At 39.0% G+C, this 24,881-nt stretch overlaps 1 protein-coding gene across 2 annotated transcripts; it reads right to left on the reverse strand.

Moving 5' to 3' along the window:
- Positions 1-256: 256 nt before the first annotated feature.
- On the reverse strand, positions 257-24,881 carry USP38 (ubiquitin specific peptidase 38). 2 transcript variants are annotated; one of them, XM_030492254.1, is made up of 10 exons: positions 23,195-24,881; positions 22,012-22,147; positions 17,053-17,182; positions 16,686-16,787; positions 13,762-13,920; positions 12,471-12,664; positions 11,833-11,926; positions 10,873-10,979; positions 8,503-9,847; positions 257-3,088 (listed from the first exon to the last, which is right to left on the reverse strand). In XM_030492254.1, exons 1-10 carry the CDS (start codon positions 23,877-23,879, stop codon positions 2,927-2,929), a joined length of 3,114 nt encoding a protein of 1,037 aa, XP_030348114.1. In that variant the 5' UTR covers positions 23,880-24,881; the 3' UTR covers positions 257-2,926. The 2 variants fall into 2 exon arrangements, with proteins under 2 accessions (XP_030348114.1, XP_030348115.1); XM_030492255.1 differs by lacking the exon at positions 16,686-16,787.

Here is a 24,881-nt window from a genome sequence, read left to right on the forward strand (position 1 = left end):
GTGAGTAAAACTGTACAAAGTGACCTGTATCGAGGAAAGTTAAGACTCCACTGACCACTAAAACAAAAGCCAAAACACAATCTGTCTTGTTGAAAGGAAACAGAATTTTAAAAAGACATACCATCCTTGAGTTTGGTACAATAGCATATCCTTCGTGAAAGGAAACAAGAAAAACCCCTATGCTTCAGAAACAGTATTATGTATTTTGTATCTTTCTACTGATTCAACTTAGATAGTAAACAAAGAAAGAATGGAGTCAACAAACAAATCATCCAGCATTCATTCACAGGAAACAAACTGAAGTACCATATGTACATTGATCTCATATTATGTCCAGAAGACAGGAGCATGCAACATCATTATTGTAAACCATGAAAAAAGGTGTACATTTTAGAGTGGGAAACTTCTCCACTTTCACTAGTTTTATTGAAACCTTCCAAGTTAGGTCTGAATCGGCCTACAATGGTTGTCAGGTCAGCAAGCAGACTTGCAAATAGGTATTCTGAATTTTAAAGTCTATTTGTAAACCCCAAAGTAACTGCATCAACAGAAGCCAACAAGGAGAAAGGAAGAAGTTATTTTCAGTTTCAGACATACCATCATTTATACCTAAGGAGATCCAACCCTATTGGCATTACTCTCATAAAATTTCCATATTTAACACCTAATTTAGAACAGGCAAACAAGGGTGTAGAAAGCCTTCTATGATCTCATGAATTAAATATAGTACAATAGGTATACAAAACTCATACTGCACATTATTTTTAGGTAGGCTACATAATTTGTATTTTTACTGTGAGAACATAAAACCAAAGCTGAACTTTACCAAATTATTATTTCATTTAGAGTAAAAACACTTGTCCCCGCTTCTACTTACTAGCGTTTTAAAATGAATAGTAAATTGATACAGAGACGAAATATTCCCATTGTAATGCAAACAGCAGACAGCTTTTTAGTGTGTCCTCATAAAGTGGAAGAGAAAAGCCAAATTAACCTGTCATACAAAACATTTCGAAAACAGAGCTAACTGGCAGAGAAGCCTGAAAGGAAATAAAAAACCCTCTTAGACTGATAGTTACAGAATTTCAAAGCAAAGTGAGCTTTCAAGAAAACCTCGTCCAAGCACAACAAAATGAGAACGTTCCTCACACTAGTCTCATAACATTCGACATTTCCACAGCTGAACCCCCAGATTCAGAGACCTACAACTGAGATAGCAATGAAAAGCGTAGGTCAAAGCCAAGGTACTACAATCAAAACAAAGCTTGGAAACTTAGAAAAGTGAATTTGAGCTGCTCTAGCATTCTTGAGCAGTAATATCTGAACCTATAGCAGAGCAAATAGCATAGTTTTAGTAATAATATAAAAATAGCTTGCAAGCTAAGTTATCTTTCAGACTAAGCCCATATATTTAATATGAGCAAGGTTTAATTTTCAACTTACTTTATGCTTTTAAAAGGCATTTTTGAAGAAATTTATTTTGTACAGTTAAGCTAACACCTGCCAGGTTTGCATGCTTTCCAAGGATGCACTTTGTCACCTAGTAGAATATAAAAACACAGTAAAACTGCAGAATTTTGTAAAAATACTTTAAATAAATTTACACTTCACTAAGATTATTCAAGTTAAGAATTAATCACCAGATTAAACAGTGTAACTCCTTCTGTTACCCTCATTGCACATCAAAACTTAAGTTGCTACTTCTGCCAAGACTTTGGAGAATGGATCCTCAACCTCTGCTGGCCTAACAAGCAAGCCAACACTGCTCCATGGACAGCATCATTTTGGTCTTCTGTAGACAGCTAAAACCTGAACTCACCAGAAATTTCTCACTCAAGCAAAATCAGAAGGCAAAACTTCAGAGGATTCTTCGAGGCAGAGATCCTCAGCAAGGATCGATACAGGTAGCCTCTCTGCGATTTCACAAACACAGCTCAGTGTTTATGACCACCTTTTTGTTGGCAATGTAGGCTACTAAAGTTGTGGATCACTAGGTATATACTTTTTAAATCAAAAAAATAAGGGACAACATACTCCTTCAACTACCAGATTTGTACTGCTAGAAACCTAATAGCTTTCTATAAGTGTACTGATTTCTAATACTGACAAAAAAAACCCCCACCTAATTCATTTTTCCCCTTTTCTGCAGCCTCAGAAAGTTTGCTTTAAATTACAGTACTGCAAGGCACATACAGAATCTCTTCCTTTCCAATACACAGCAGATATATCCCCTGAAATAATTTTAAAATCCTCAAAACAATTAGAAATGCTACAAAGTTAACAATTTCTATTTAAAAACATTGTTCCTACAGAACATGCACTTTTTTGGAAAACAACTTAGCAAATATTTATAAATTATTTTTTCTTCTTGACATTTACACTGGAAATATATTGAATAATTTTTGACCTGCAAAGTACTGTATCATGTCACATTTAAGTTATTGCCTTCATTATAAATTGCATCATCTCTGGAAATCCATAGAGATACTGGATTTGAAAATAAGGTGGAGGTGACAGACTATGTATGCAGTTTAGCCCATCTGAAAGGATTTCCACATAAAGCAATCCCATCAGGGTAAAAAGACGAATGTTCTTCATTCAGTGGATGAGGAAAATAGAAACTGATGTAAGTGCATGCAATTCAGTTCAATGCAGTATCATTAGCAACTACTTAAAAATCTCCATTTTCTGTCTTTAGGGCAAGTGTATCTTACTATAAAAGCAACTGAATTTTAAAGAGGTAGTTTTTCCATTATGCGCTTATTTATTTCAAATAAAACATAACCAAAAAGCCCCCAACATTTGCTTTTGAAACAAAGATCAAGTCTCAGAACTTAGTACAATATCCGACAAAGTTCACTATTTTAGTTGTCCTCGGCAGTACAGAGCTGCTTTGGAACCAGTGTATTCCAGGGTGTCTTCATAGTCAAAAGACTAATCTACCAACAGTATTGAACCCACCCCCTCCTCCTCCACCTGTAGGTCCACAACTTCCCGGGGGGTCATTGTCATCAAATCCATTGGGTCGGAAAGAGCATGAGGCTGAGGCAGCTTGAAGCGCCTGTGTTCGAGCACTAAGCTCTTGCTCCTGAAATGAAAGAATAAAAGAGAATGAAAAAAAACCAACCAACCTCAAGTCCTTGAAGCAGCTTATTTCTAGTAAATTTTGAAACAGTTTTTAAAGTTACATCACTAACTTCTGGACTTCTAAGTCTGAATGGCTTTGCTGAACTTCAGGTTGAATATCCACAGCCAATCCAAGATGTGCAATTTTGCTGAACCTAAGTATATGTGCATCATAATTAAATCCATTTAAGTTTATGCTAAAATTGTATTTTACAGAAACATGGGATGTTATAAAGAATTAAGAGTGATGACCAAAAGCTAACAAAACATTAAGTTTTGATATGTTTCACATGAATTTTCATCCTATCAATTTTAAGATGCCCTTGTTCTTGGTTGCCAAATAGAAAGGTAAGACAAATGTTAACTATTTAAAAGATTTTTTTATTCATTCCATTCGATCAACTGCATAGAGTAACAACATATTCAGAAAAATGCAAAAAGATGGAAAGCTATTTAGTTTCCATTCAGACCAGCTTTTTAACTTTCAAGTCTTACTGCTATGCTAACTCTTTTTTAACATTAGTAAGTCTAAGGAACTCTCAAGCACTCCATAAAAACTAGGGTCAGCAGCTGAAAAAAGTACCTGCACAAGTAGAAGGACCAAGAAATCAAAGGCTCCTGGCAGCTGCTTTTTCAGCTGAACGCCCCTGTGGCTTCTTAGGCATCTAAGACGGGCATGAGCACAGGCTTTTCCCTCATTAGAGATACCATATACTATTTTGTCTCTGGCCAACTAGCTTCATAAACCTTGCAGCAATTTCTTAAGTATCCCTTTCTGAAATTGGTCAAGAGCTTCAAAAACTGAAGGCAGGTGTTGGGCTCTGGAATACTAACAAGAAAAAACACAGCAGACCTGTACAAGCTTTATTTCTTTAGGAAACAAAATGGAAGTATCCATGTGCTAAGGCTCAATACCAATAGCCTCCTTCACGTGACACTTCATCACTATACACCTCCCTAAAGGCAAAAGGAGGAAATTTTCACAGGATTTTAGTAATTACATGGGTCACCTTGAATTGTTCCTTTTCTTCTCCACCTCCTGGTGAAAGCAAGGAACAGAGCCAAGAACCTGGAAGACTGTTTGTATTATGCTACCATGAAAGCACTAAACTTAGTCTTGTTCATGTACTTTCACAGGTGCTAAAAAATAGTACTTGTGGGTTTAAATTACTCTGCCCTCTTAGAAAAACAGCCTAAGTTTGAAACTATTTTACACTACTAACGACTGAAAGGCATACTTGTTTCTAAAATTTCCAAATAGCTTAATTAAAAAACTACACTGCAAAACTGCTTAATACAGGACAGAATTTCTTCTCAAAAGCAAACAGTGGGAGACTAGCTACACTGTACCTGGGCTGGTCTGGCTTTTTTAGTAAAATATTTATGAAAAATGTTTAAAAGCAGCAAAGTACCAAACCAAAAAATGGAGTTTTCCTTACTCCCTCCTCCACTTTCACCCCTCCAGAGAAGTATTTTCTGGCAACTTTATACCTCTTAAACCCCAGTAGTTGAGTTTTACCTAACAAACTGTACTACAGATGTATATAAGCATCAACAACAGGTTTGCAGACTATGCTATGTTAAATAAAGGTCTTAAATTTGTAAACAAAAAGACCACTATAGTCTTACAGCTAAAGTTTGGTTGGTTGGGTTTTTTTGCCAGATTTAGCTAGAAACATGACTGAATTTGCCTTACCGCAGTTACTGAATAGCGTGAGGTTTTGGCATAACTATGCAGCCAACTTACTTTATGTATGTCTTTATTACATACCTTTCAAAATACTATTAACAGTACAATCGTTCCACTGTCACTAGGCTTTCTTACACAGGGGACAAGGCAAGAGGAGAAGCACTACAACAAACAGCAACAGCACAGTGCCTTGCACATGACTCAAGTTCAAGGGATAACTCATTTCTGGAGACATGCACCACATTCAGTATAGAGTGTAAATAAGCTGCAAGCACGGCTTTTGTCAGCCACCCAGAAATACTGTTCAGAAGCAGCCATAATACACTGAGAAAATAAACCTCAGTCCTGATCTTAGCTTCATTTCTACCATGTACAAAATATTTTCTCTAATGGATGGAGAGTATCTATATAAGCACGCGCACAAGAGAAATATGGAGCAGTGACTAAATTATCAGTTATTAATACTAATACTCTGCCAAGAAACTTTAAAATCCATACACTATTTGTATCTTCAATGCTGAAGGGAAAATTATTTAGCAGTTTAAGATGTTTCATGCTTTATTCCCGTTCAATAGTTTGTGCTAAATGAGCACATTTCTTTCTTCTCTCAAGGCACATACTGAGTCAATTAATATTAACCTATATTAAATTTTTCTAGTATAGCATCCAGCACTAGCTTCTTTCTCCAAGAAACATCCTTATTTCTTAAAAAAATTATGAATGTTTTCAGACTGACTGTATTTTTCCCAACATATACTAGATCAGATAAGTAAAACTTGATAGTCGATACAGTTCTCTGGACTGAGAATAACACAGAGCATCAGAGGATTTCCCCCCTCCACACACACCCGCTTTCCACTTGTTCCCAGAATGGGATTTTTAATTTGTTTTAACTGGAATGGGAGCTACCCATATTGCAGGTTTTGTTATTTAAAATAAAAATATTTTATTTCACCATGTGGCCAAGTGGTATGCAACAGTAAAACAAAAGCAGTAAGCTAAAGATTTTTGGAAGGTTTCTTTGAAAAAGTAAAGGCCTTCTCAGGACAGAAAAGTATCTGCTTAACTGGTTTAGAATTCTGCAGGACAATGAAATGCAACTTCTCAAAAATGCAATTACAGTACTAGTGTTAACTTGAGAAAAATAACTAATCAGCCTCATTTAAAGTGAGAAAATGACAAGATCTCAACAACTTTGAGATTAGTAGAGCACTACAAAGAAAGCCAATACTCAAGTACTCAAAATTGAAACGTGGGTAAAAATCAGAAATTAAAAAAAAAGTCTCCAAAATAAACCCCAAACAAACACTAGATGCTTGGGGGTTTTTTGTTTGGTTTTGGTTTTTTTTTGGGGGGCGGGGAGGGGGTGATTTGGGGGGCTGATTGGTTTTTTCTTTTTCCCCCTTTTTTTTTTTTTTCATTTTGAGGAGACTTTTTTTTTTTCAATTGCAAACTAAAGGTTTCCAAGAGACTACTAACTTGGCTTTCACTGGTAAGCTATAAGAGAAAATGATCGCGCTTCATAAAACTTCTGCTATGTGTTCAGTAGAGAAAGCTTTGGTCTGCAAGATTATCAAAAAGCAGTTTTTGTGTATATGTACCAAGTGACTTTAACTTCTATAAAATCACATTAATTTTTCACTGATTCTGGACATACTGCAAAGTATGTCCAAAATCTTACAGTAGTTAACTTCATAGCATATTCCAGAAATCCCATCAAAATGGTCTTGAAAAATGTTAATTCAGAGATATCTATTTATAAATAACTTCATTATTTAACAAATTAATTTCTTAATATCCTGACAGTGTTGCTTGTTTCCAAAACATCACTCAAATCTGAAGAGATGGTTAAAGCATTTCTTCAGATTTGAAAAAAGCTTCCGTCACACATACTCAGGTAATCACCTATCCTGTTGATAACAGTGAAATATGTTGGTGCAGACATTGGATTCAACCAGTAAATATACAAATAAGAATAGTTACTAGGATTTATATTCTGTGTGGATGACACAGTTCCACCTTCAAATGCTTGGCTTTATTTAAAAAAAGGTTAAGTATCACTGTAGTAGTTGTACTACTTTTCTTCAGGCTGTGTTCTTAAAATGGGTTTTTTCCCCCCATTACTCAATTACCGAGATGCTGTCACAACTGTACTCGAAAAATGAATCTGTCTTTAAGTTTGAAATTTCAATTAAAGCATTTACGCATCAGTGGTACTCACAGCAATTCTGACTGAAAGCATGACATTATTTTGGAGGCAAGTGCACAGGCAAACTCCCTTCTTGCCCACCTTGCCTTCCCAGGTGCCCCTGTACAACAGCCATGAGGCTCTGGCTGTGAAAGGCCAGTCAATGGATGAGATGGATGACAGCCCATCTACACCAGAGATGGTCAGAAAAGCCCATGCCCCACACCACAACCACCTCCACGAGAAAGAAAAATTACTTTAAAGTTGTAGGCAACTGCCTTCTGATGGGAACAGAGGGCCCAGTATGCTGGACAGACCCTCCTCTTAGGGAAGCCTGCTGCCTCCCTGGGTCCCCTGTTAAGAACATCACTAGGAAACTTCCCAGCCTGGTATGGCCCTCAGACTATTACCCATTACTGCTCTTCCATGTGGGTAGCAATGAAGCTGTAACATGTAGTCCAAAGAGACTTCAGGGCCTTGGGACAATTGGTAAGGGAATCTGGAACACAGGTTATTTTTTACTGTCCTCTTCCATCCGTGGGCACCAACATTGGAAGAAACGGATGGACCCTGACGCAATACAATAAGCGGTAATGGTTTTGCACTTAAAGAGGTAAACCTAGACTAGATATAAAGGAAGAAATTTTTACAGTGAGGGAGGTGAAACACTGGAACAGGTTGCCCATATTGGTGATAGATGCCCCATCCCTGGAAACATTCAAGAGCAGGATGGATGGGCTCTGAGCAACCTGATCTAGGTGAAGATGTGCCTTCTCACTGCAGTGGAGTTACACTAAATGACTTCCAACCAAACTATTCTATGATCTGCAACTGCTGCTAAAGAAGCCACATTTGTGCTACACTGTAGTCAGGAAGTGGCATATAAACAAAGATCGTTAGGACACAAACGCTTTAACCACAGTCTGAAAACAGCAGCAGAGTTGCAATTTGAAGTCTCAGTTCTCGTTTATGTTTGTAAATACCTGCAGCTATTAACAGATTTTCCACAGTGAGATTTAGCTGTTTTCAATTTGAATTTACCTAGTTTTTCTAATTTGAGTAGGCATAGAACTCTCACAGGAAAAGGTAACCCCTGCAAAAAGCACACAGTAAAACACACTTCTACTGTTATACGATCCAAAATAGTAATGATGCTCAAAGCAAAACAATTATAATAAATTACAAGAGTAGCTAAAGTAAAGCCAATGAAAATCAGAACCATTTGAAGTCTTTCCTGCATAGAATTACAAATGGTTGAACGACCCATAAGAGCATCTCCACTAAAAATTTAAACTGAAATGAGTTTAAGCCATGTTCCTTGATGCTTCCCATCTAGTGGTGATCACTCTACTACGAAACCTGTCTAGCTGTATCAAGATGGAAGCGAGATTGGTGATTTATGTTAATACACCAGAATATTTAAAAGCTGACTTTTTTTTTTAGACTCTGTCTTGTGAGTTTTAAGGAGATCGCTCTTCATACATGATTTCCATCTTACCTGCAAGTACAGTTTGTTATCTTTTGTAATTGCATCCATGAGGTCCTTTTGTAGGGGTGGGTCTCCATTTACCCAGAGTCCATTTGCTGAATTGGTGTTGAAGCCACAGGTGCTGTTCTGTTTTTTGTAAAACAGAACATAAGCAGTGTCCTTTGGAAATCTACTGGTAATTTTCTGGACTGACTGAAATGAGGTAAATGTCACTCTGCTATCATTGAACAGAAACCATTCTCTTGGCATCTCCATGTCCAGCTCATTTTCTACAACAGTACAAGGACTCTCCTCTGTCAATAACTTATCCTGAGGAGAAACTAAAGAAAGAGCTGTAGACTGGTGGCAGAGTCCTGAAGGCCCTGACCCAGTAATATTTCTAGCATATGAATAATAATGTCCACTTTCAGAGGATACACCAGAATGCACCACCACAGAGCTTAATGTGTAGGGCACCAATTGTGGGCAGGTCACTTCATCAGCACCTGAGGGCTTCAGTTTTTTAGCAAGATTTTCTCCAGTATCAGAAATCTCAACACCAGCAGACCAACTTCCTGGATCTACAGCTAGAGAGGATGTTGTTCTTTTGACTGGTAGTTCCAAAACAAGTGGCAGGGAAACATTGTCCAAGATTTTGCGCCTTATATGACACTTTGGATCATACGAAAATCTCAAGAGAGTGAGAATGAGGTATTCAGGTTCCTCGATGATTTGCATAGTTTTCTCAGCATTCTGTAGAGAGGCACACTTTTCACAATAATACTTATTGTCTCCACTGAGGATCTCAGGTGCCAGAAAATAATTCAGTAAGTCTGTAACTGACAGAGTGTTTTTACCTACTAGCCTCTGAGACATCTCTCTATTATCTTGAACTTTGTTGAGTTCAGAATTTGTGGTATTCTCAGAGTTTGGCTCAGTAGAAAAATCTTTGATGGTTCCTTCATTCATTATTGTGTCACATCCACCATTTACTTCCAAATTATTGAGAGGTGTTTCTCCAGCAGGACTAGTTGCTAAAGTGTTAGTCTGCACCATGTAATCGTCTTTCACTTCAGAACTTTCCATACATTTTGGGCCAACATTTTCCAAGGAAGTGGGAGGACAGAAAGCCAGAGAGAGATCTGTGAAAGCTTCTTCCTTTTGAGACATACTTTTGCAGTTCAAACAGCATATAGTAGTCCTCAGCTTTCCTCCAAACATCTTCTCTATCAGAGTTCTTTCTTCACTTTCTGTATAAGGTGCAAATACTTGTGCTTTACGATCAGCTTCTTGTGTCTGGGACTCTTCATTCATTATATTTTCAGAAGTCTTTACTGAAGACAGTGCTTTCAAGGTTCTCTCTTCTTCATGCAGCCTGAAGACAAAGAAAAATAAATCCAAGTAGCTGTGCTGTTTTCCAAACAAATATTGCTGCACCATTTCAGACCTTTTTTCCAGTTATGGTAAAAATATAGACGGTGAAGTGGCTGGAAGTGTCTTACATTTAAAAAGTTGCTATAAGCAAGCTGAACCATACAGGTCAGTACTATCCAAAAGAGTAGGAGAGAATCACAAATGCATTTAATGTGGGCTTCATTATATGTAACATAACACAATGGATATACTGAGAACTAGCAAGTATTAAAAAAGAAAACCCCTCACAAACAACATTTTTATTATTTACTATTACATTATCTTCATAAATCAGTTCTCCAGTTGACTGGTTCTGTATGTCAGATTTTGTAGAGAACAAGTAGCTATTTATCTAGTGCCAGACTATTTCCAAAGAAAAGGTCAGGATTTTGTAGCCAAGAAAGTTAAGAAACTACAGCAAGAAAAAACAAACCAAAAAAGAAACCCAAGATAGGGGAGCAAGGGGGGAGTTGAGCAATTTTTTTCTTCTTCTTAAGCTGCATCTCAGCCAAAATAAAAGAGAGCTACTAATAAATTTAGGTATTTTTATCTGTGCCACAGTTAATTTGCTTGTTTATTAAACTAGTTATAAATGCATGTACATCTCTTCATGATTTATCTGACCTGTATAAAATACAGCTGTCTCTCTTCCAACATGAAATTCCAAATGCACAACTACACTGCTTTCAGCAACCACATTAATTTTACAACAGGACTATGATACTAACATAACGCCCAAGTTTAGGTTTCTAAGAATGGAACATTACTACCACTATAACCTGCTTTACATGTGTGGGTACAGGATGGTATCCGTACTTTACCACAGATTAAACCCATGAAAAACATTTCAGACCACACAGAAAACCGGAGGCCCAAAATTCCTAGTCCCCACTTAGGCAGTGGAACTGTTACATGACTGCCCCCCAGAGTTCAGCATAATGTGATAAGAGTGTAGATTCATTCCCATTAATGGCACAATAACCGTACCTGTCTAGCAGGAATCTAAGATATTCTGAGCAATCTTGCTGGGATCGAGGGGTGAACCATGGTGGTCTGGAAGCCTCAAAGAAAATTCTAGGAGCATATGCCTCCCTCTGTTGGTATAAGAGAGGGACAGACAAGGTTACATAAGAACTACTTAAAAAACTGCTTATATTACTTCGATACTGACCACTGAACTTGAGAGTACATTGTTCTAGAGGAACCATACGAAACATAGTACACAAACATTTAAGCCACTTAATCATAGTAACAGACACCCTTCAATTTTATAGTAATCACTTCTAGTACAAAGATACAAGCAGTGGATCCTGCAGGCAAATATGTAGCAAGTGTAAAGCAGATGTTAGGTGTAATAGCAGTTACTACCCTTGCTCGCAAGCTTAAAAAAAAATAATAAAAAAATAAAAAGTGTTTTCTTCCTTCAAAACATCACCAGTATTTCATAAGCAGCAATTTATTTTAAGGTGATCCAGCCTCATCCCCTTCACAAGTCAAAGAGCACAAAGCATCTTATGTCTTTCTAGTGCTAGCAAAATATTCTGAACTTTAGAATGAACTTTAGTTCATTTTAGAATTTGAACTATACTGAAATTTAGTCTAAAAAATCACTGCAGAAAGTCACAATTTATCCTAGAAAGTTACATAAAGTCAGCTTGTACATCAAGTCAGTTCTTATTTGGATTTTTTCATTTGGCTTCTCAAAGAAAGCCTGTTACTGCCCACTTATAAAAATGACACAATGCCAAGATATTCCACTTATGAAACAGAGATTCCTCTAAGTCCATCCACACCACCTGAACATTTGGAGGGACTCATTCCCCTACAAATATATCATATTTGTATTTCCAATATAGTCAAGAGGACTCCCATAGCATTGTGTTTGTTCCTGAATTTTGGTATACAGATCTGCGCTTAAAAAACAGCAGATGAAGTGAACTGACGTACCTGAGTATGCGCCAAAAATGCAAAAAGATGCTGTAATTTTCTCATTAGTGAATTACATCCATTGAGATTCAGAGATAAAACATGTCTTCTGAAACTGAAAAAGAAAGATAGACATGAGGGTCCCTGGTAGATTTCTAATAACAATGCAGTTATCATTGCAGCTCAGATAATTACTTCAATTTGGGAAAAAAGCAAGCACGTAACACTTCCCTTCAATACCTGGATACAAAACTGTTGTATGGTAGGAACTAACATTGCAAAATCCCCATTCCTTTAAACATTTAAATGTATAAGAGTGGGCTGTAAACAGACAGGTTTTTTTTCCTCAACAACTTCCAGATTATAAGAAAAGCATCACCATAAACTTTAACAGTACTCAAGGGAGCAGGGACAGTGAGGAAAAAGGGACTTGACACTGGACAGAAGGATCAGGATTTTTAATGGCTAAAATTGCAGTTTCACAGAGCTGGACTTCAGCAAAGCAATCAGTAACTGAGTGCAAAGAAACCCACTCAGCTATACCAATCTGAGACACCCCAGGACATGTTAATATTCTGTGTAAAGCAAGACTGCCACAACTGTGGTAGTTAATTCACAATGAAAAGAGTTGCTGAAAGGAACTGTTTAAAAAGACTTACTCTGTAGCCATAAAAAGTGCCTGAATAACACTGTTCATGTAGCAAGTATTTCCCAGATTAATTAGGCCTGTCTTCCCAGTTTCAGATTTTCCAGAAAGTCTAGATAAACAAGATGGCAAAGAACTGGATTGCGAAGTCCAGGCACTCTGACTGAGAATCAACTTAATCTTCTCCTCAGTGGGTTTGGGCATATCCTACAAGAGAAACATTTAACACGCACACTTAACACACAAAAAACTGTATTTGTTTTTACAATAGGTCCTGTGATTCAGCAGTCTTATCTTCACCTGCTATCCTCAATAGTGTAGTAGATGCATCCCCTTCTCTTCCCCAGCACCCCCTTCTCTTCCCCACCACCCCCCAGCCACCTTCTTCAAAGCTGTCTTGCTTTACTCAACTCTCAAATTGCAGGAATAAGGAGCTGCTTGTTACCTTTGACCTGCATATTCACAGAACCCTTGAATTACAAGCTTTAACAGACCCCTAAATTATCCTCTATTCTGCTTGAATTATGTTCCTGCTGTCACATCAAAATATAAGAATGAAAGAATAAAGTCCAGAATTCTTGGAACTGACTTGATAGTGGCTTTTTAAGCACCAAAATATTTAACTGCAATACTACTGCTATGAAAACCAGGCAGTAATACCCAAGTCTTTTTTTTTTGTTTTTTATTTTTTTCCAAGTTTATTTTACTTGTTCCGGAAGTCTTTTTAAATTTTATTTTTTATTTTAAGCACATTATGAACTTAAATATTTATCTAAAAAAACGCCAAATTTTGCTTTGAAACATCATAGGCCATCATTCTTTACCCAGAGGCATGCAATACCCACTGCAATATTAAGATGTAGTACTTAGCAATGGTGTCTTGAGGTTAGCCAAAAATTAACAGTATGCCAAGTACTCCTCAGAACCTACTTCTCTTCAATACTATCAGTGCTCTGAATTTATATTTGAAGAGTTACAGTTTCTAGCTTGGGTTGAAATGAAATGCCTAGAATAAGCCTCAGAAAAGCATATTAATAGCTACATAAGGCTTAAAAAATTACGACTGTACTTTTATTAAAAGAACTCATTTCAGGCTTTTGTTAAAGGCTGCTATAATTGTATCATGGACACTCAGAACAATTTTTCTAACATATTCCCAATACAGTTAGAATGGACCTTAGATTATGCAGTTAGCTCTTCTCTCCTAACAGAAGTTCTCAAGAATTTGGATCTATGGAAGTAGAGCTTTCACGTTTGGGAAAGCAGAAAAACAACATTCCACCCTCTTAATATTCCTAATATACCTTAACAGCTTCCAGAATAGGTTCATAGAGCTCTGGAAATCCTGAATAATGATACATCATACAGTGTATTAACTCAGTCAACTGCATCAAAAAGGCTGTACTGGAAGGTAAGCCATCTCTTTTGAAGGAGTGAACCAAACTGACCACATGTGGGACAATCTGAAAGGGAAAAAACAAACAAGAAAAGGGTGTTAATTACTTTTTTTCCCCCCTACAGACACCTTTACTGTTTTACACATGCCAAATGACAGGGGACCTTTTGTTCTTACAAAAGAAGTGGTTCAGAAACAATGACTCAAAAAACATACATTATTCTTTACTTATGAAAATTTTTAAATAGCACCATTAAGTATTCAATGCTCTCTCTCGTTGACATATCAAGCTTTGTAACTTTATAAACTTCAACAATGCATGTTAAAATTTTAAATGGTCAAGTGTCCAAAGTACTCATCTTCAAAAGGATATTGACAGCAAATATTTTGCTTTTGTGCCACCACTAACAGTGCAATATCCCGTTCTAATTTCACAGATAAGGTTTGTTTTAAAACAAACCTTTCAGTTTTCCTTAAACAGAATCTAATGCTTCGGATCTGAAGCCAATGAATACAGTCATGCTACGTTAGCTTACAAGCAGGAGCTGGGTCACAGCTCCACCTAGTGAGGGAGCTAGGCTCAGTAAACCAAGACAGTCATTCATTCAAGAGCTAAACAAACCCAACAAAACGAAACTCAAAAACGTTTACTCCATCTCCTTCCCCTTCTTAAGCACAGCTCTGTATTTTTAAATGCACGAGGCTTTTTTATATTAGGCTTAAAACATCACGTAGGAAATTATTTCAATGCAGTCCCAAGGCGTAGGGACTTTTCACCATGAACCAAAATATTTTAGACACCTCTGGCAGTTTTCATGTGATCAAAATGGATTAACTGTGAAAGAATTGGATGGAATAATTTCTCATCACAAATTAGCTTACAAATTGTCTGGTAGTAAAGACATGAGATACAGAGCATAAATTGTAAAAATAATATAATTTTAGGAAAGTATACCCACTACAAAACTTCAAAAGATCAAAGAGGCCACATGCAAAATACTTATTTGAGGCTTTTTCAAGTATCAGTTGTTCTTTAAGTATAAGGAATATTATTATACCTCGGAGAAATAAATCCTACTCCTTTGGTACGATATCCACTGTTTAAAAACAAAACTACCAAAAATTAAGTGTTTGATGTCCTACAGCATCAACAGTGAAAGCTGTAATGACAAAATGTTGCTCTTTCACTTTATAAATGTGCACACATAGCAAGGAGAAAGCAATCACTGAGCTCCAAGAATGAGACTTGTATAAAGCAGGTCTGAGATACAATAATTTGGCACAGACAAAGAACAAGAAGAATAGAAAAAGTATAGGTTCTCAGCTCTCCCAAATTGAGAGCTAAAGTCTGTCTTACAGCATGCTGCATAATACTGAACATTACACTTCAAATACATACAGAAGTATCACTTCTGGCTTGAGGTTGAATTAACATTCAATTAACATTTTATACATCAGTAGATTTTAGAATTCCATAGTATACATCATGATAAATTCTACATCATAAGTGCAAGACAGAGTCCTTCTATAAAAAACCCAAGTCATTTATGCTAATGACACTCAAGCGTAGGGAAGGGGAACGTTAATTGAGATGCAATGCAAAGTAAATTAATTTATATTTATTAATGTCTATTTAACCATTTTTTATAATAAATGGTCTGAATGTAAAAGTAAACAAGTAGTTTAAGTGCAGGAAAATATTATTGGATACTAAATGACAGGAGTAGCTCAAGAAGTGACAGTAAAGAAAATGGTCACAAAGATCTGAAAACAGATATTTATGCAGTACTGCATGCAGGTATGGTAGAAATTTTTTTTATTAAAGCCAACATCTATTTCTAGAATAAGCCTTCTCACATTTATACATTTTTTCTCATGAATGCTTTTTCCCTAAGGAACAAAGAAAAGCAAAACAGTAAATGTGTAAAATATTTCTGTTTTGAGCGTATTCAAGGCTACTTGGCTCCTTCATTTACAACTTAAATTCCTATGCTAGGCCAAGATGAGGGCAGTGGAAGGGAGAGAAACTTCAGACTTCTACCATTAAAAACAGTGTAACAGGTGTAAGGCAATTACTCTGACGCTAATCAAAGGGTTGTGATCCCTTCAGGCCTAAAAGCCTTGGTGACAGCTTAGAGAAACAATGTGCTAGGCTGTTACTACGGTTAAATCTGAAGACTGACATTTCACTTAAACATTAAGTTAAACACCAAGTATAAGAATAGGGAAGACACAACACATCTTGCTCTACTAATGTACCCTATTATTACTAATGCTCTACTATTATACCCTGTTATTGCTTCAACTGGTGAATTGTGTTTTGAAGAGCGGCCATTAAAAACAGCATCTATCAGTTTGCCCATACATACGCTGAAACCTAGATAGCATAGCTTTCTTAAAGTCAAACACTTCTTGGTGTCAGGCACCTATACAGGGCGACCAGGTTATATATAGCAGATAATTGGTTATCCGTTTTCCCCAAACACTTGTGCTTGAAACTCTACTTGCTACCCAACCTTATCAGTAGACTTCACACCACATAACTGGACTTCCAGAAGTATACGGTCAAAGATAGGAATGGTGCACCCAGATACTATTGCCAGAAATATGTACGTACCAGGAAGAACAATGCTCATTTCCAGTTACAAATTAAGTGGTTGAACCTGGGAGTTAGAAAGCCTAGTAGTGGTCTGTGAACCACAGAAATCCGATTCTGGAACTTGAAACAGAGGAAATCCAAGCACACCAATTATGTTACTCTTGACACCTGCTTTAGAAATCGCAAGTGAATGACATTTCAAATAATTGAAAACCATTTATTTCGTAACTTACCAAATGAAAAGCTTCTGGAGAATGCTGAAAACTAAGTAACATATGGGAAAGGACAGCAAGGGCACCAGGCCTCACTAGAGGGAACCAAAGACGATTAAAGACCTAAAAAAAAAAAAAACAAAAAACCCATATGTATTTCAGCAAGTCTAGAAAATTAAATTTCACTAAAAATGTAAACAGATCTCCAAATCCACAATATTTGAAACAGTCAGAATCACTGCATGCAACTGAAAGCTATAGATAAATTTACATTCTCTTTGCAGAATAAGACAATATCCATTGCAGTACAAAAGATGCTACTCAATTGCAAGACTGTTACAAATTCCTTTCCCTCTCCTTTAATTTTGAATGTTCTTTTCCAACATACCAACTCAATCTTAAGCAGAGTGACATCAATGAGAATGGTAAATTTCTGGACTGCGGCCAGTCCTTTTAGCAGTGCAATCACCCATGTTTCCACGTGCTGAGCCAGAGGCCACGACAACCAGTCAATCATTCTGAAAGATTAAAGAAAAATAAAAAGATAACACAAAAAAGCCAATATGCCACTATTTTTAATCTCAGTAAAGTTCCTATATGTTACCCAGATAGTTACATACCTACAGAGACTCAGAAGTAATGCAAGAATGATTTTGATTATAATTTTGATCATATCTGAAGCAATTTAACTCTGTAATGAATACTGATCTATTTAATACATTAAAATACACCCTCCCCCCAAAAATATGGAAGTATATAAAATTAAGTATTATGCCTATTATTGTTACTTGTTGTTTAAGAATACGAACTCTGCTTTTACAGACATTGAGCTAACATTTTTATTTTGAGGCAAAAAGTTAGTACTGAAGGTGAAAAAGTGAACCTCTCCTCCTATACCTTTTACCCCCAAACCAGATCCAAACTATTAATTTAAATTTTAAAAGGAAGCTTTTTCAGCTTAGAACTAAGTTCCTGGAAGCCAACTCAAATACTCTGTTAAAAAGATAAAATCTACTCATTTTAACTACATTGCAGCAGGTGTTATACAGATCTTATAATAGCTATCAGCAGCCTGTGGTCTACATATGCCCTGAAAGGAAGAATTTCACCACAGCAAAGGAAAAAGGACTTCCTTGCAGAAAGCTCTTATGTTAATTAGACAAGGCCCTGAGCAGTGTCTGACTTCCGAACTGGCCCCGCTATAAGCAGGATTGAACCAGATGACTTCCAAACGCTCCACTCAATCTATAGAAACAGGAAGTTAGAAGTATATTTCTTAATTTACTTTCTGAAAAAGCTCCTTAAATATAAATTGTCTTAAGGGACTAAATTCTAGCACACAACTGAACAGGTTACAGTCTAGTAAACAGCCACTATCACTACCAATAGGCATAGTTAGCGATTATCACTCTGAAGCAAAACTATCAGCCCCTATGTTCTTCCCAGAGATCAAAAGTGCTCCAAAGAGACTGAAATGAGGGTTTCATTCCTCAGATTCCAAACTAAAGAAAACAACGGTCTTCAGCAACACCAGATATGCATTATGAGCATGCTGTATTACCATAAACAATTAAATTTCCAGAGTTTGTAATTTGGGTCTAAAAATGTATAGCACACATTTAAAATTTATGTATCTTAGAATTACGTACTATCTGCACATGTAACATTCAAAGGAGTCATTAGGACAGCCAGCACAGATCTTACAGGGTTTACCTCATATTACTAGGGAAAAAAAAAAAGTCAAAGCAAAACCCAGAACTTGGAGAAAACATGGCAAGATCATAATCATTGTTCTGAATTTACACAAAGCTCTCATTTCCTCAACATGTTAAATTCAAAACATGTTTATTCTGAGCACCCTTTCCATATACTTTTTAAAATGGGGACCAAAAAACTAGGCAAAAATTGCTTTTGCCTGCAAAGAATTAACCTAAAACCAGGCCCCAACCCTTGCAGTCCTATTGTCTTCACCTCCCAACAATTTGTAGGCTCGATCTTTTTCAGCAGTGGCACTAACACCTGTGCAGTTAATTTAAGCCTAATGACAATATATTTGGTTTTCTTAATTAACTTTCTATACAAATGAAGATGATTCTGTAGACCCCTACATTAGAACCACTGTTACAAACCATTTGATCACCACCTTTATACCACACGCACTTTCAATCGTGCTGACTCACAAACACCTAATGAAAAAGGGGGCTTTTTGGTGAGAGCTGGGGCTCCCCATACTCCATTCCTTTGCTCTGGTTACGTGATGGGCAATCTTGTGTCATCTCTAGTCAGTATAATTAACTACTAAGCTATTCAACCTTATTACTAATAGGACAATGGCCATACTTGCAGCATGATTAAGCTTGTAAAGAGAAGCGTCATTTTTTGTATAACTGATATAAACAGAATTCCCATCCTTAAAATCTGATTCTGCTCTTTTCTGCAGAATCAACACTCTTTAGAGCAGAAACGAAAGGCAGAAGAGGAAACAGAAGTGAACTTGCAGACATGCTTCGCACCGTCCTAAAAAGCATCAAATCTGAGATCTAGTAAGTGAAGATTAGACACTCTGCTTACTAAATCCTCTCTGCGTCTGCAGTTCCTGCTCTGTTGCAATCAATGACTGCATTTTTAAGGCAAAGGCAGATCTTAATATAGGACATGATGATCGTAAATAAAACCACAGGGGATCTTTTTTGTGTTTACCAGATTAAGAGAACTTTAAAGGCTTCAAGGGGACCTTCTGCCACATATCACCCTAAATTGAGCAGGTCTGCTCTTCATGTATGCGCTTAGCATGGATATTTCCATTATCTCTTGATATAAAAAAAAAAAAAAAATTATATGTGCAAACTCGGACAGTAGTTTCTTTCACAATAATATCTTCTTAGCCACATCAAAGAATTTGGCAGCTCAGGTGCAAATTCCTCAGATCAGAAAAAGAATAAAACAATAACAGAAGATCCCCAGACTACCTGGCACACACCCGCTGTCCCCAGCCCCCAACATAACATTTTTACAGTATTTTACATTTTTACCAATAGGGCAAAGGGCCTGGTCACATCTGGAGTTTTTCTTAGGAACATTTTTAGTTTCTCAAAGACACTTGGTTTAAAGTGAAAACAATATACTAACTATAGGCAGCCAACTTCCTCCGAGACCTCTGAAGCAGACTTTTGATGCAGTCATATATATTCCAGAAGAGATTCAACAATTTTCTGCTTTTCCTCACAGATGCTTCAGGTAAGGTTTCATGAGACAGCTGAGCCAATTAAGAGCAGCTCAGTGATACCAAAAAGCAAGCACTTTTTCTTTTACAAACCTGTGCCTAATGTAACCCTCCAGTGAACAGATTCAATTTATTAGTCTTCTAATTACAGAATATTTACTAATCTATGTTCTACTTCAGACAGATTTTGCCATGTCATGGAAGTGAGCAATAAGGGCTCTAATTTGCAGTCACCAAAGGTCTTCTGACTCTCACCAGGAGACCTTCTTGTGCCCAGAGCTCTGCATCTCCTGGGAATGATGCAAGCCTTATGACAACATTGTCATTTGGTGCTCCAGACATTCCAACTGCATTATCCTTTTACAATTACTCCTCTAAGCCAGAAGAGAGTAATTGCTGCAAAGTGTTCCCAGAGGTAGAAAAAGAAACTGGATACAGTGTTGACATGAGAGCATCTACAAAAATAACAAGGGGTACCAGAAAAGTTCCATGGAACAGAACTAGAGGCTCTTAAAATCAAGCACTACTTCAAAGAATGAACAAGGCAAATAAGATCTCACTGCCCTTTCAGAAACAAGGTGAAAAAAACCACCCCAGGACTAATATTCAGAAAGATCACTGATTTGATAATAACAGCTCCTCTTATACCCAAAGCTCAGCACTGCATTACTTCCCTAAGCAGAGGCATACAGAGAAGCCATTCTAAAGCTACCATTATACAATCACATTATGTTGAAACAGGTAATACCACATAAACGTTAAAATTGCACTAACATGAAAATTAATCACCAGCACACTGCTGGCAGATTATTAGCATGTACAAGTCCTTCTGAACTTCCCAGCTTTGAATTTTAGACTGGGCACACAGCTTTGTTAAAAACTGTTCAGTTGAGCAGATTCCTTTTCAAAGCCCTAAATGATATGTCTTACCCCATATTACAGCATTAATGATGCTGCTTCTCATTAATGATGTTTTCAACTGTAAGTACAAAGAATGTTTTCAGCGTGAAAACTCCTCAGTATCTTACTAAGATACGCAAGTGTTACATTACATAAATGTGCATTACACCAACTCAAATGGATGTAGTTAACAAATAATATAGCAGACGATTTTAGTTGAAAGACTTGTTAAAAGTTATTTTTTAAAAATACAAATTTCTAACAGATTCCTTTTTAATTGCTTGATTCATTTTTCTACCCTTCAGTGCCCAATAACAGCTTCTTCCATAGGCTTTTAAATAAATAATCCACAGACCTTCAAGGTCTTCGTCTTTCTCCCATTGTCATTCTTCTGCATCACTAGTATTCACATATCTGAAGATACTAACCAAGACTGCAACCTGAATCACAGCCTCTTAATAGTGCTACTAATCTCAGTGTTTAGTCATGTTTACATTAGTAACAAGCAGCATAATACACAATTGGTTTTCATTCTTCCTATTCTTCTATTCACAGAACATTCACAAAAACTGTGGAGGCTTGAGTTAAGATGGAAATAAGAGACTGTTCCCTGTGAATCCTACTAAAAAGTAATGGAGATATGTAAAGTAGAAAAAAGTCCTCAAAAATAAGCAGTAAAACTCATTTCTGTCTCCTCTCCTCGGAAGAGAGAGGATGGGTAAGAATCATGCGAAAGCATCACTGTTGCTAGAAAAAGTGTAAAAGTTGATCTTTCGAAAACAAGGCCTTATTCCTCAGACTGACTGTAAACCCTGTGAAGTTTCCTATTTATCCATCTCCTATAAGGTAAGAGATCTAAACATAAGATGACATCTAAAAGGAACAGAGCTGGCTTCCTTTTTGTCTCTATACAGCCCTCTTCATCCACTCTAGCAAAGCATGAGAAAGAAGCCACATTAGCAATGAAGCAACAAACTTAAACTGAAACCATACCAGTAACATCCATAACATCATAAACATACACTATCTTAACAGGCTAAACAGCATAACTTTGAATACCACTTTTATTTTTTAATGTGGGGGTTTTTTATTTGGTTTGTTTGGATTTTTTTGTTTGTTTTTTTTTTTTTTTTTTTAATGGAACCTAAGTGACAAATAACTTCAACAAAGGCAAGAATACGGAAAAAAAGAGACTTTTCTTCCCTTTACAATGAAACACAGTACCTGCACAGAGCTTGAGTCATACTTGCATCTTTCACATTTGGATCTGTAGTAAGGCTCCTGATGAGTACGGTAATCATCTGTAATGGTATGTGCTGCACAAGACTTGCCAGTGCAACAGAAGGTTCGAATGAAGTATCTGTAATAGTTGAACATGACATAATATAAGAAACTCAAAAGAAAACCTCGCAGAAAAAATATGCTTTATCTTCTACCCTACAACTTCAGTATAGTTGTAAAGTTTTGAGTGGGTCTATCCTATATCTAAGATTCTATTATCACAAACCAAAATAAAATTTAAGAGTTTCAATGGATTAAGGACAATGAACAGAGCTGAATTACAAACACCTGTTGTTTTTATGCATGCAAGGAAGTGAGAGTCTGCCAACTTCCTCCTCCACCTCAATAGAACTGAGAAGTAGGGGTTTTTTTCCTCTAAAAAGAAGTACCACACAATTGTTCACCATTCTCGATGTTAAGCCTAAGGATCCAATACATCTGATATTTCCCATATCCTATCTCAGCAACTGCTCGCTAACCATACCAGTTATGAATGATGTTAAGTTTCCCAGGTGCCTCAAGAGCAAAGGTACTTTCCAGGGTGAGCTTATACAGTACTTCACAGATTTTTGAGGTCAGAAAGGACCTATTTACAATCTCGCCTACATTATGCAGGCAGTGAACCCTCCCCACAATACCCAAGTTCTATGTAATCCTTACACACACTCCAGTTCCATAGACTACATAGTTTCAAGACCCAAGGTATCTCTCTGGAGAAAGCAAGGAGGAAGAGTAGCTTCTGACATTGAGAGTTTTAGCTTTTCCTAACAGGACCCCCTGAACACTGTTCCTGTGTATCATTTAAAGCATTGCAACAGGAGATGGGATTTTTTTTGTTTGTTTGTTTAAATAATAACAAAACCATGCTGCTCTGCAGCTAAATAAATCACCATCTCCTCTCCAGCTTTTTTTGCAGGGGGCTTTGTTTCTTTCACGGGCAAAACCTGCACTTTACCACCTGGGCAAGGAAGCAACGGGTCCAAGACAATGCCTGCAAAGCTACCCGATGCTAGCAGTCCGGCTCTTCCTTCCCGCTGGCATACCTGCCGCTCTCCTTAAGCGCCCACGTTACTGTGCGCGCCTCCTGCCGCCTTTCCCCCCCCGGGCCCCGTCGGGCGGCGCTCACCGGCGGCGGAGATGATGGCGAAGAGCTCCTGTAGGGAGGGCAGCAGCGTGTCGGGCTCGGCCTTCCAGACGCTGCGCAGGAGCCCGCTGACCTGTGTCACCTGCGAGACGTAGAGGCGCAGCTCGGCCTCCCGGCTGCCCTGGCTCTGGAAGTGGGCGATGCTGCGCACCAGCTGCTGGCAGAAGGCGAGCGAGAGCTTCCTGCCGCGGGGCAGGCACTGCGGGAAGTCGCCCAGCAGCTGGCAGAGGCGGGCGCAGAGCGGCGGCGCCGGCCGCTCGCACACCAGGCGCAGCGCCTCCACCTGCAGCAGCTCGAAGAGCTCCAGCACCGAGGGGCAACTCATGATGAGGCGCAGCCCCGCCTGGATGTAGTCGAGGATGGCGGGGTCGCGGTTGCTCAGCTCGCCGTAGCCGCGCTGCAGGAGGCCGAGGACGAGCCCGCGGTTGAAGAAGGCCTCGAACTCGTCGCGGTGGTACCGGCCGTAGGCCTCCAGCACCTGCCGCCCCACCTGCCGCTGGAAGGGGTCAGGGCCCTGCAGCACCAGCCGGGTGCTGAGGGCGAACATGGCGCGGCACTGCGCCTGGCTCAGCGGCGTCTCCGCCGACTCCACCACCCGCCGCACGATCACCCGCTTCAGCGGCAGCGGGTGAGACGAGCTCACCAGCCCCTCCAGGATCTTGTCCATGGCGGGCGCTCCGGGCACATCGGCCGAGCGGCGGCGGCGGCGGGCCGGCCCAGGCCTCAGCGGAGGCCGCCGCCGCCGCCTCCCCGCGGCCCTTCCTCCGCCCCGCCGCGCTATGCCGCCCGGGCGGCGGCGGCCGCCGCTCCCGCGCCCCTTTCTCCCCCCGTCCCGCCGGCCCCTCACCCGGGCGGCGGCGGCGGCGGCGGCGGCAGCCCCAGCCCCGCTCCTCCGCCCCCGGCTGAGGCAGCGCCGCGGCCCCAACGGCGACCGCCCAGCTGACCCGGAAAGGCAGCAGCGCAAACAGGAACCCGGGCCGCCGGGCCGAGCGAGCACCGCGCACGCGTTAACCGGCCGCGGCGTGCCCGCCTCCTTGCTGCGGCGCCGGCCAATGGGGAGCGAGGGCGGGGCGAGGCGGGCATGGAGGGCGTGAGAGCTCCGCGGAGTCCTTCGCGCAGCTTAAAGTCGGCGGGTGCGGTTCGGCCTTTACTTTCTGCTCCGCACATGCAACGTCCCGCCGGCCTCCTCGCCGCTCAGTCGCAGCCATGAAGCTACCCCGCTGTGGTGAGGCTATATCCAGGCGTGTCCTGCCTTTAGTCGGCGCCCAGAGCCTCTCTTCTGCTGTGACTGGCGTTTGTTGTATCTATCACTTATTCTTGCCTGTAAGTGTGTTTGTAACACTTATTTAGAGAAGCCTTTGCTGTTTAACAGCTGTAAGAATGCTCCCATCTTTATTTAAGCCCGCTTATCCCTCGTTTTGCACCAGTTAGCTTCAATTTCTAATGCTCACATTGTGTTGGGATACTGTGTGTTTTCATACCAGAATGTATTTCTAGCAATAGAGATTTCTGCAATTTCCAAGGACTGAGAACTAGGTAACAAGAAAAGTCACAAAATGGGATTAAAAGCATCATTGGCAGTATGCAAACCAGAAACCAGACTCTACTTCTGTAGACAAATAAAATCCTTCAGGCCAGCTCATCGGTCACATAAACTGGGTGTGCTGGC

This window comes from Strigops habroptila, chromosome 7 (assembly GCF_004027225.2).
Source record: "Strigops habroptila isolate Jane chromosome 7, bStrHab1.2.pri, whole genome shotgun sequence".
NCBI classification, from domain to species: domain Eukaryota; kingdom Metazoa; phylum Chordata; class Aves; order Psittaciformes; family Psittacidae; genus Strigops; species Strigops habroptila.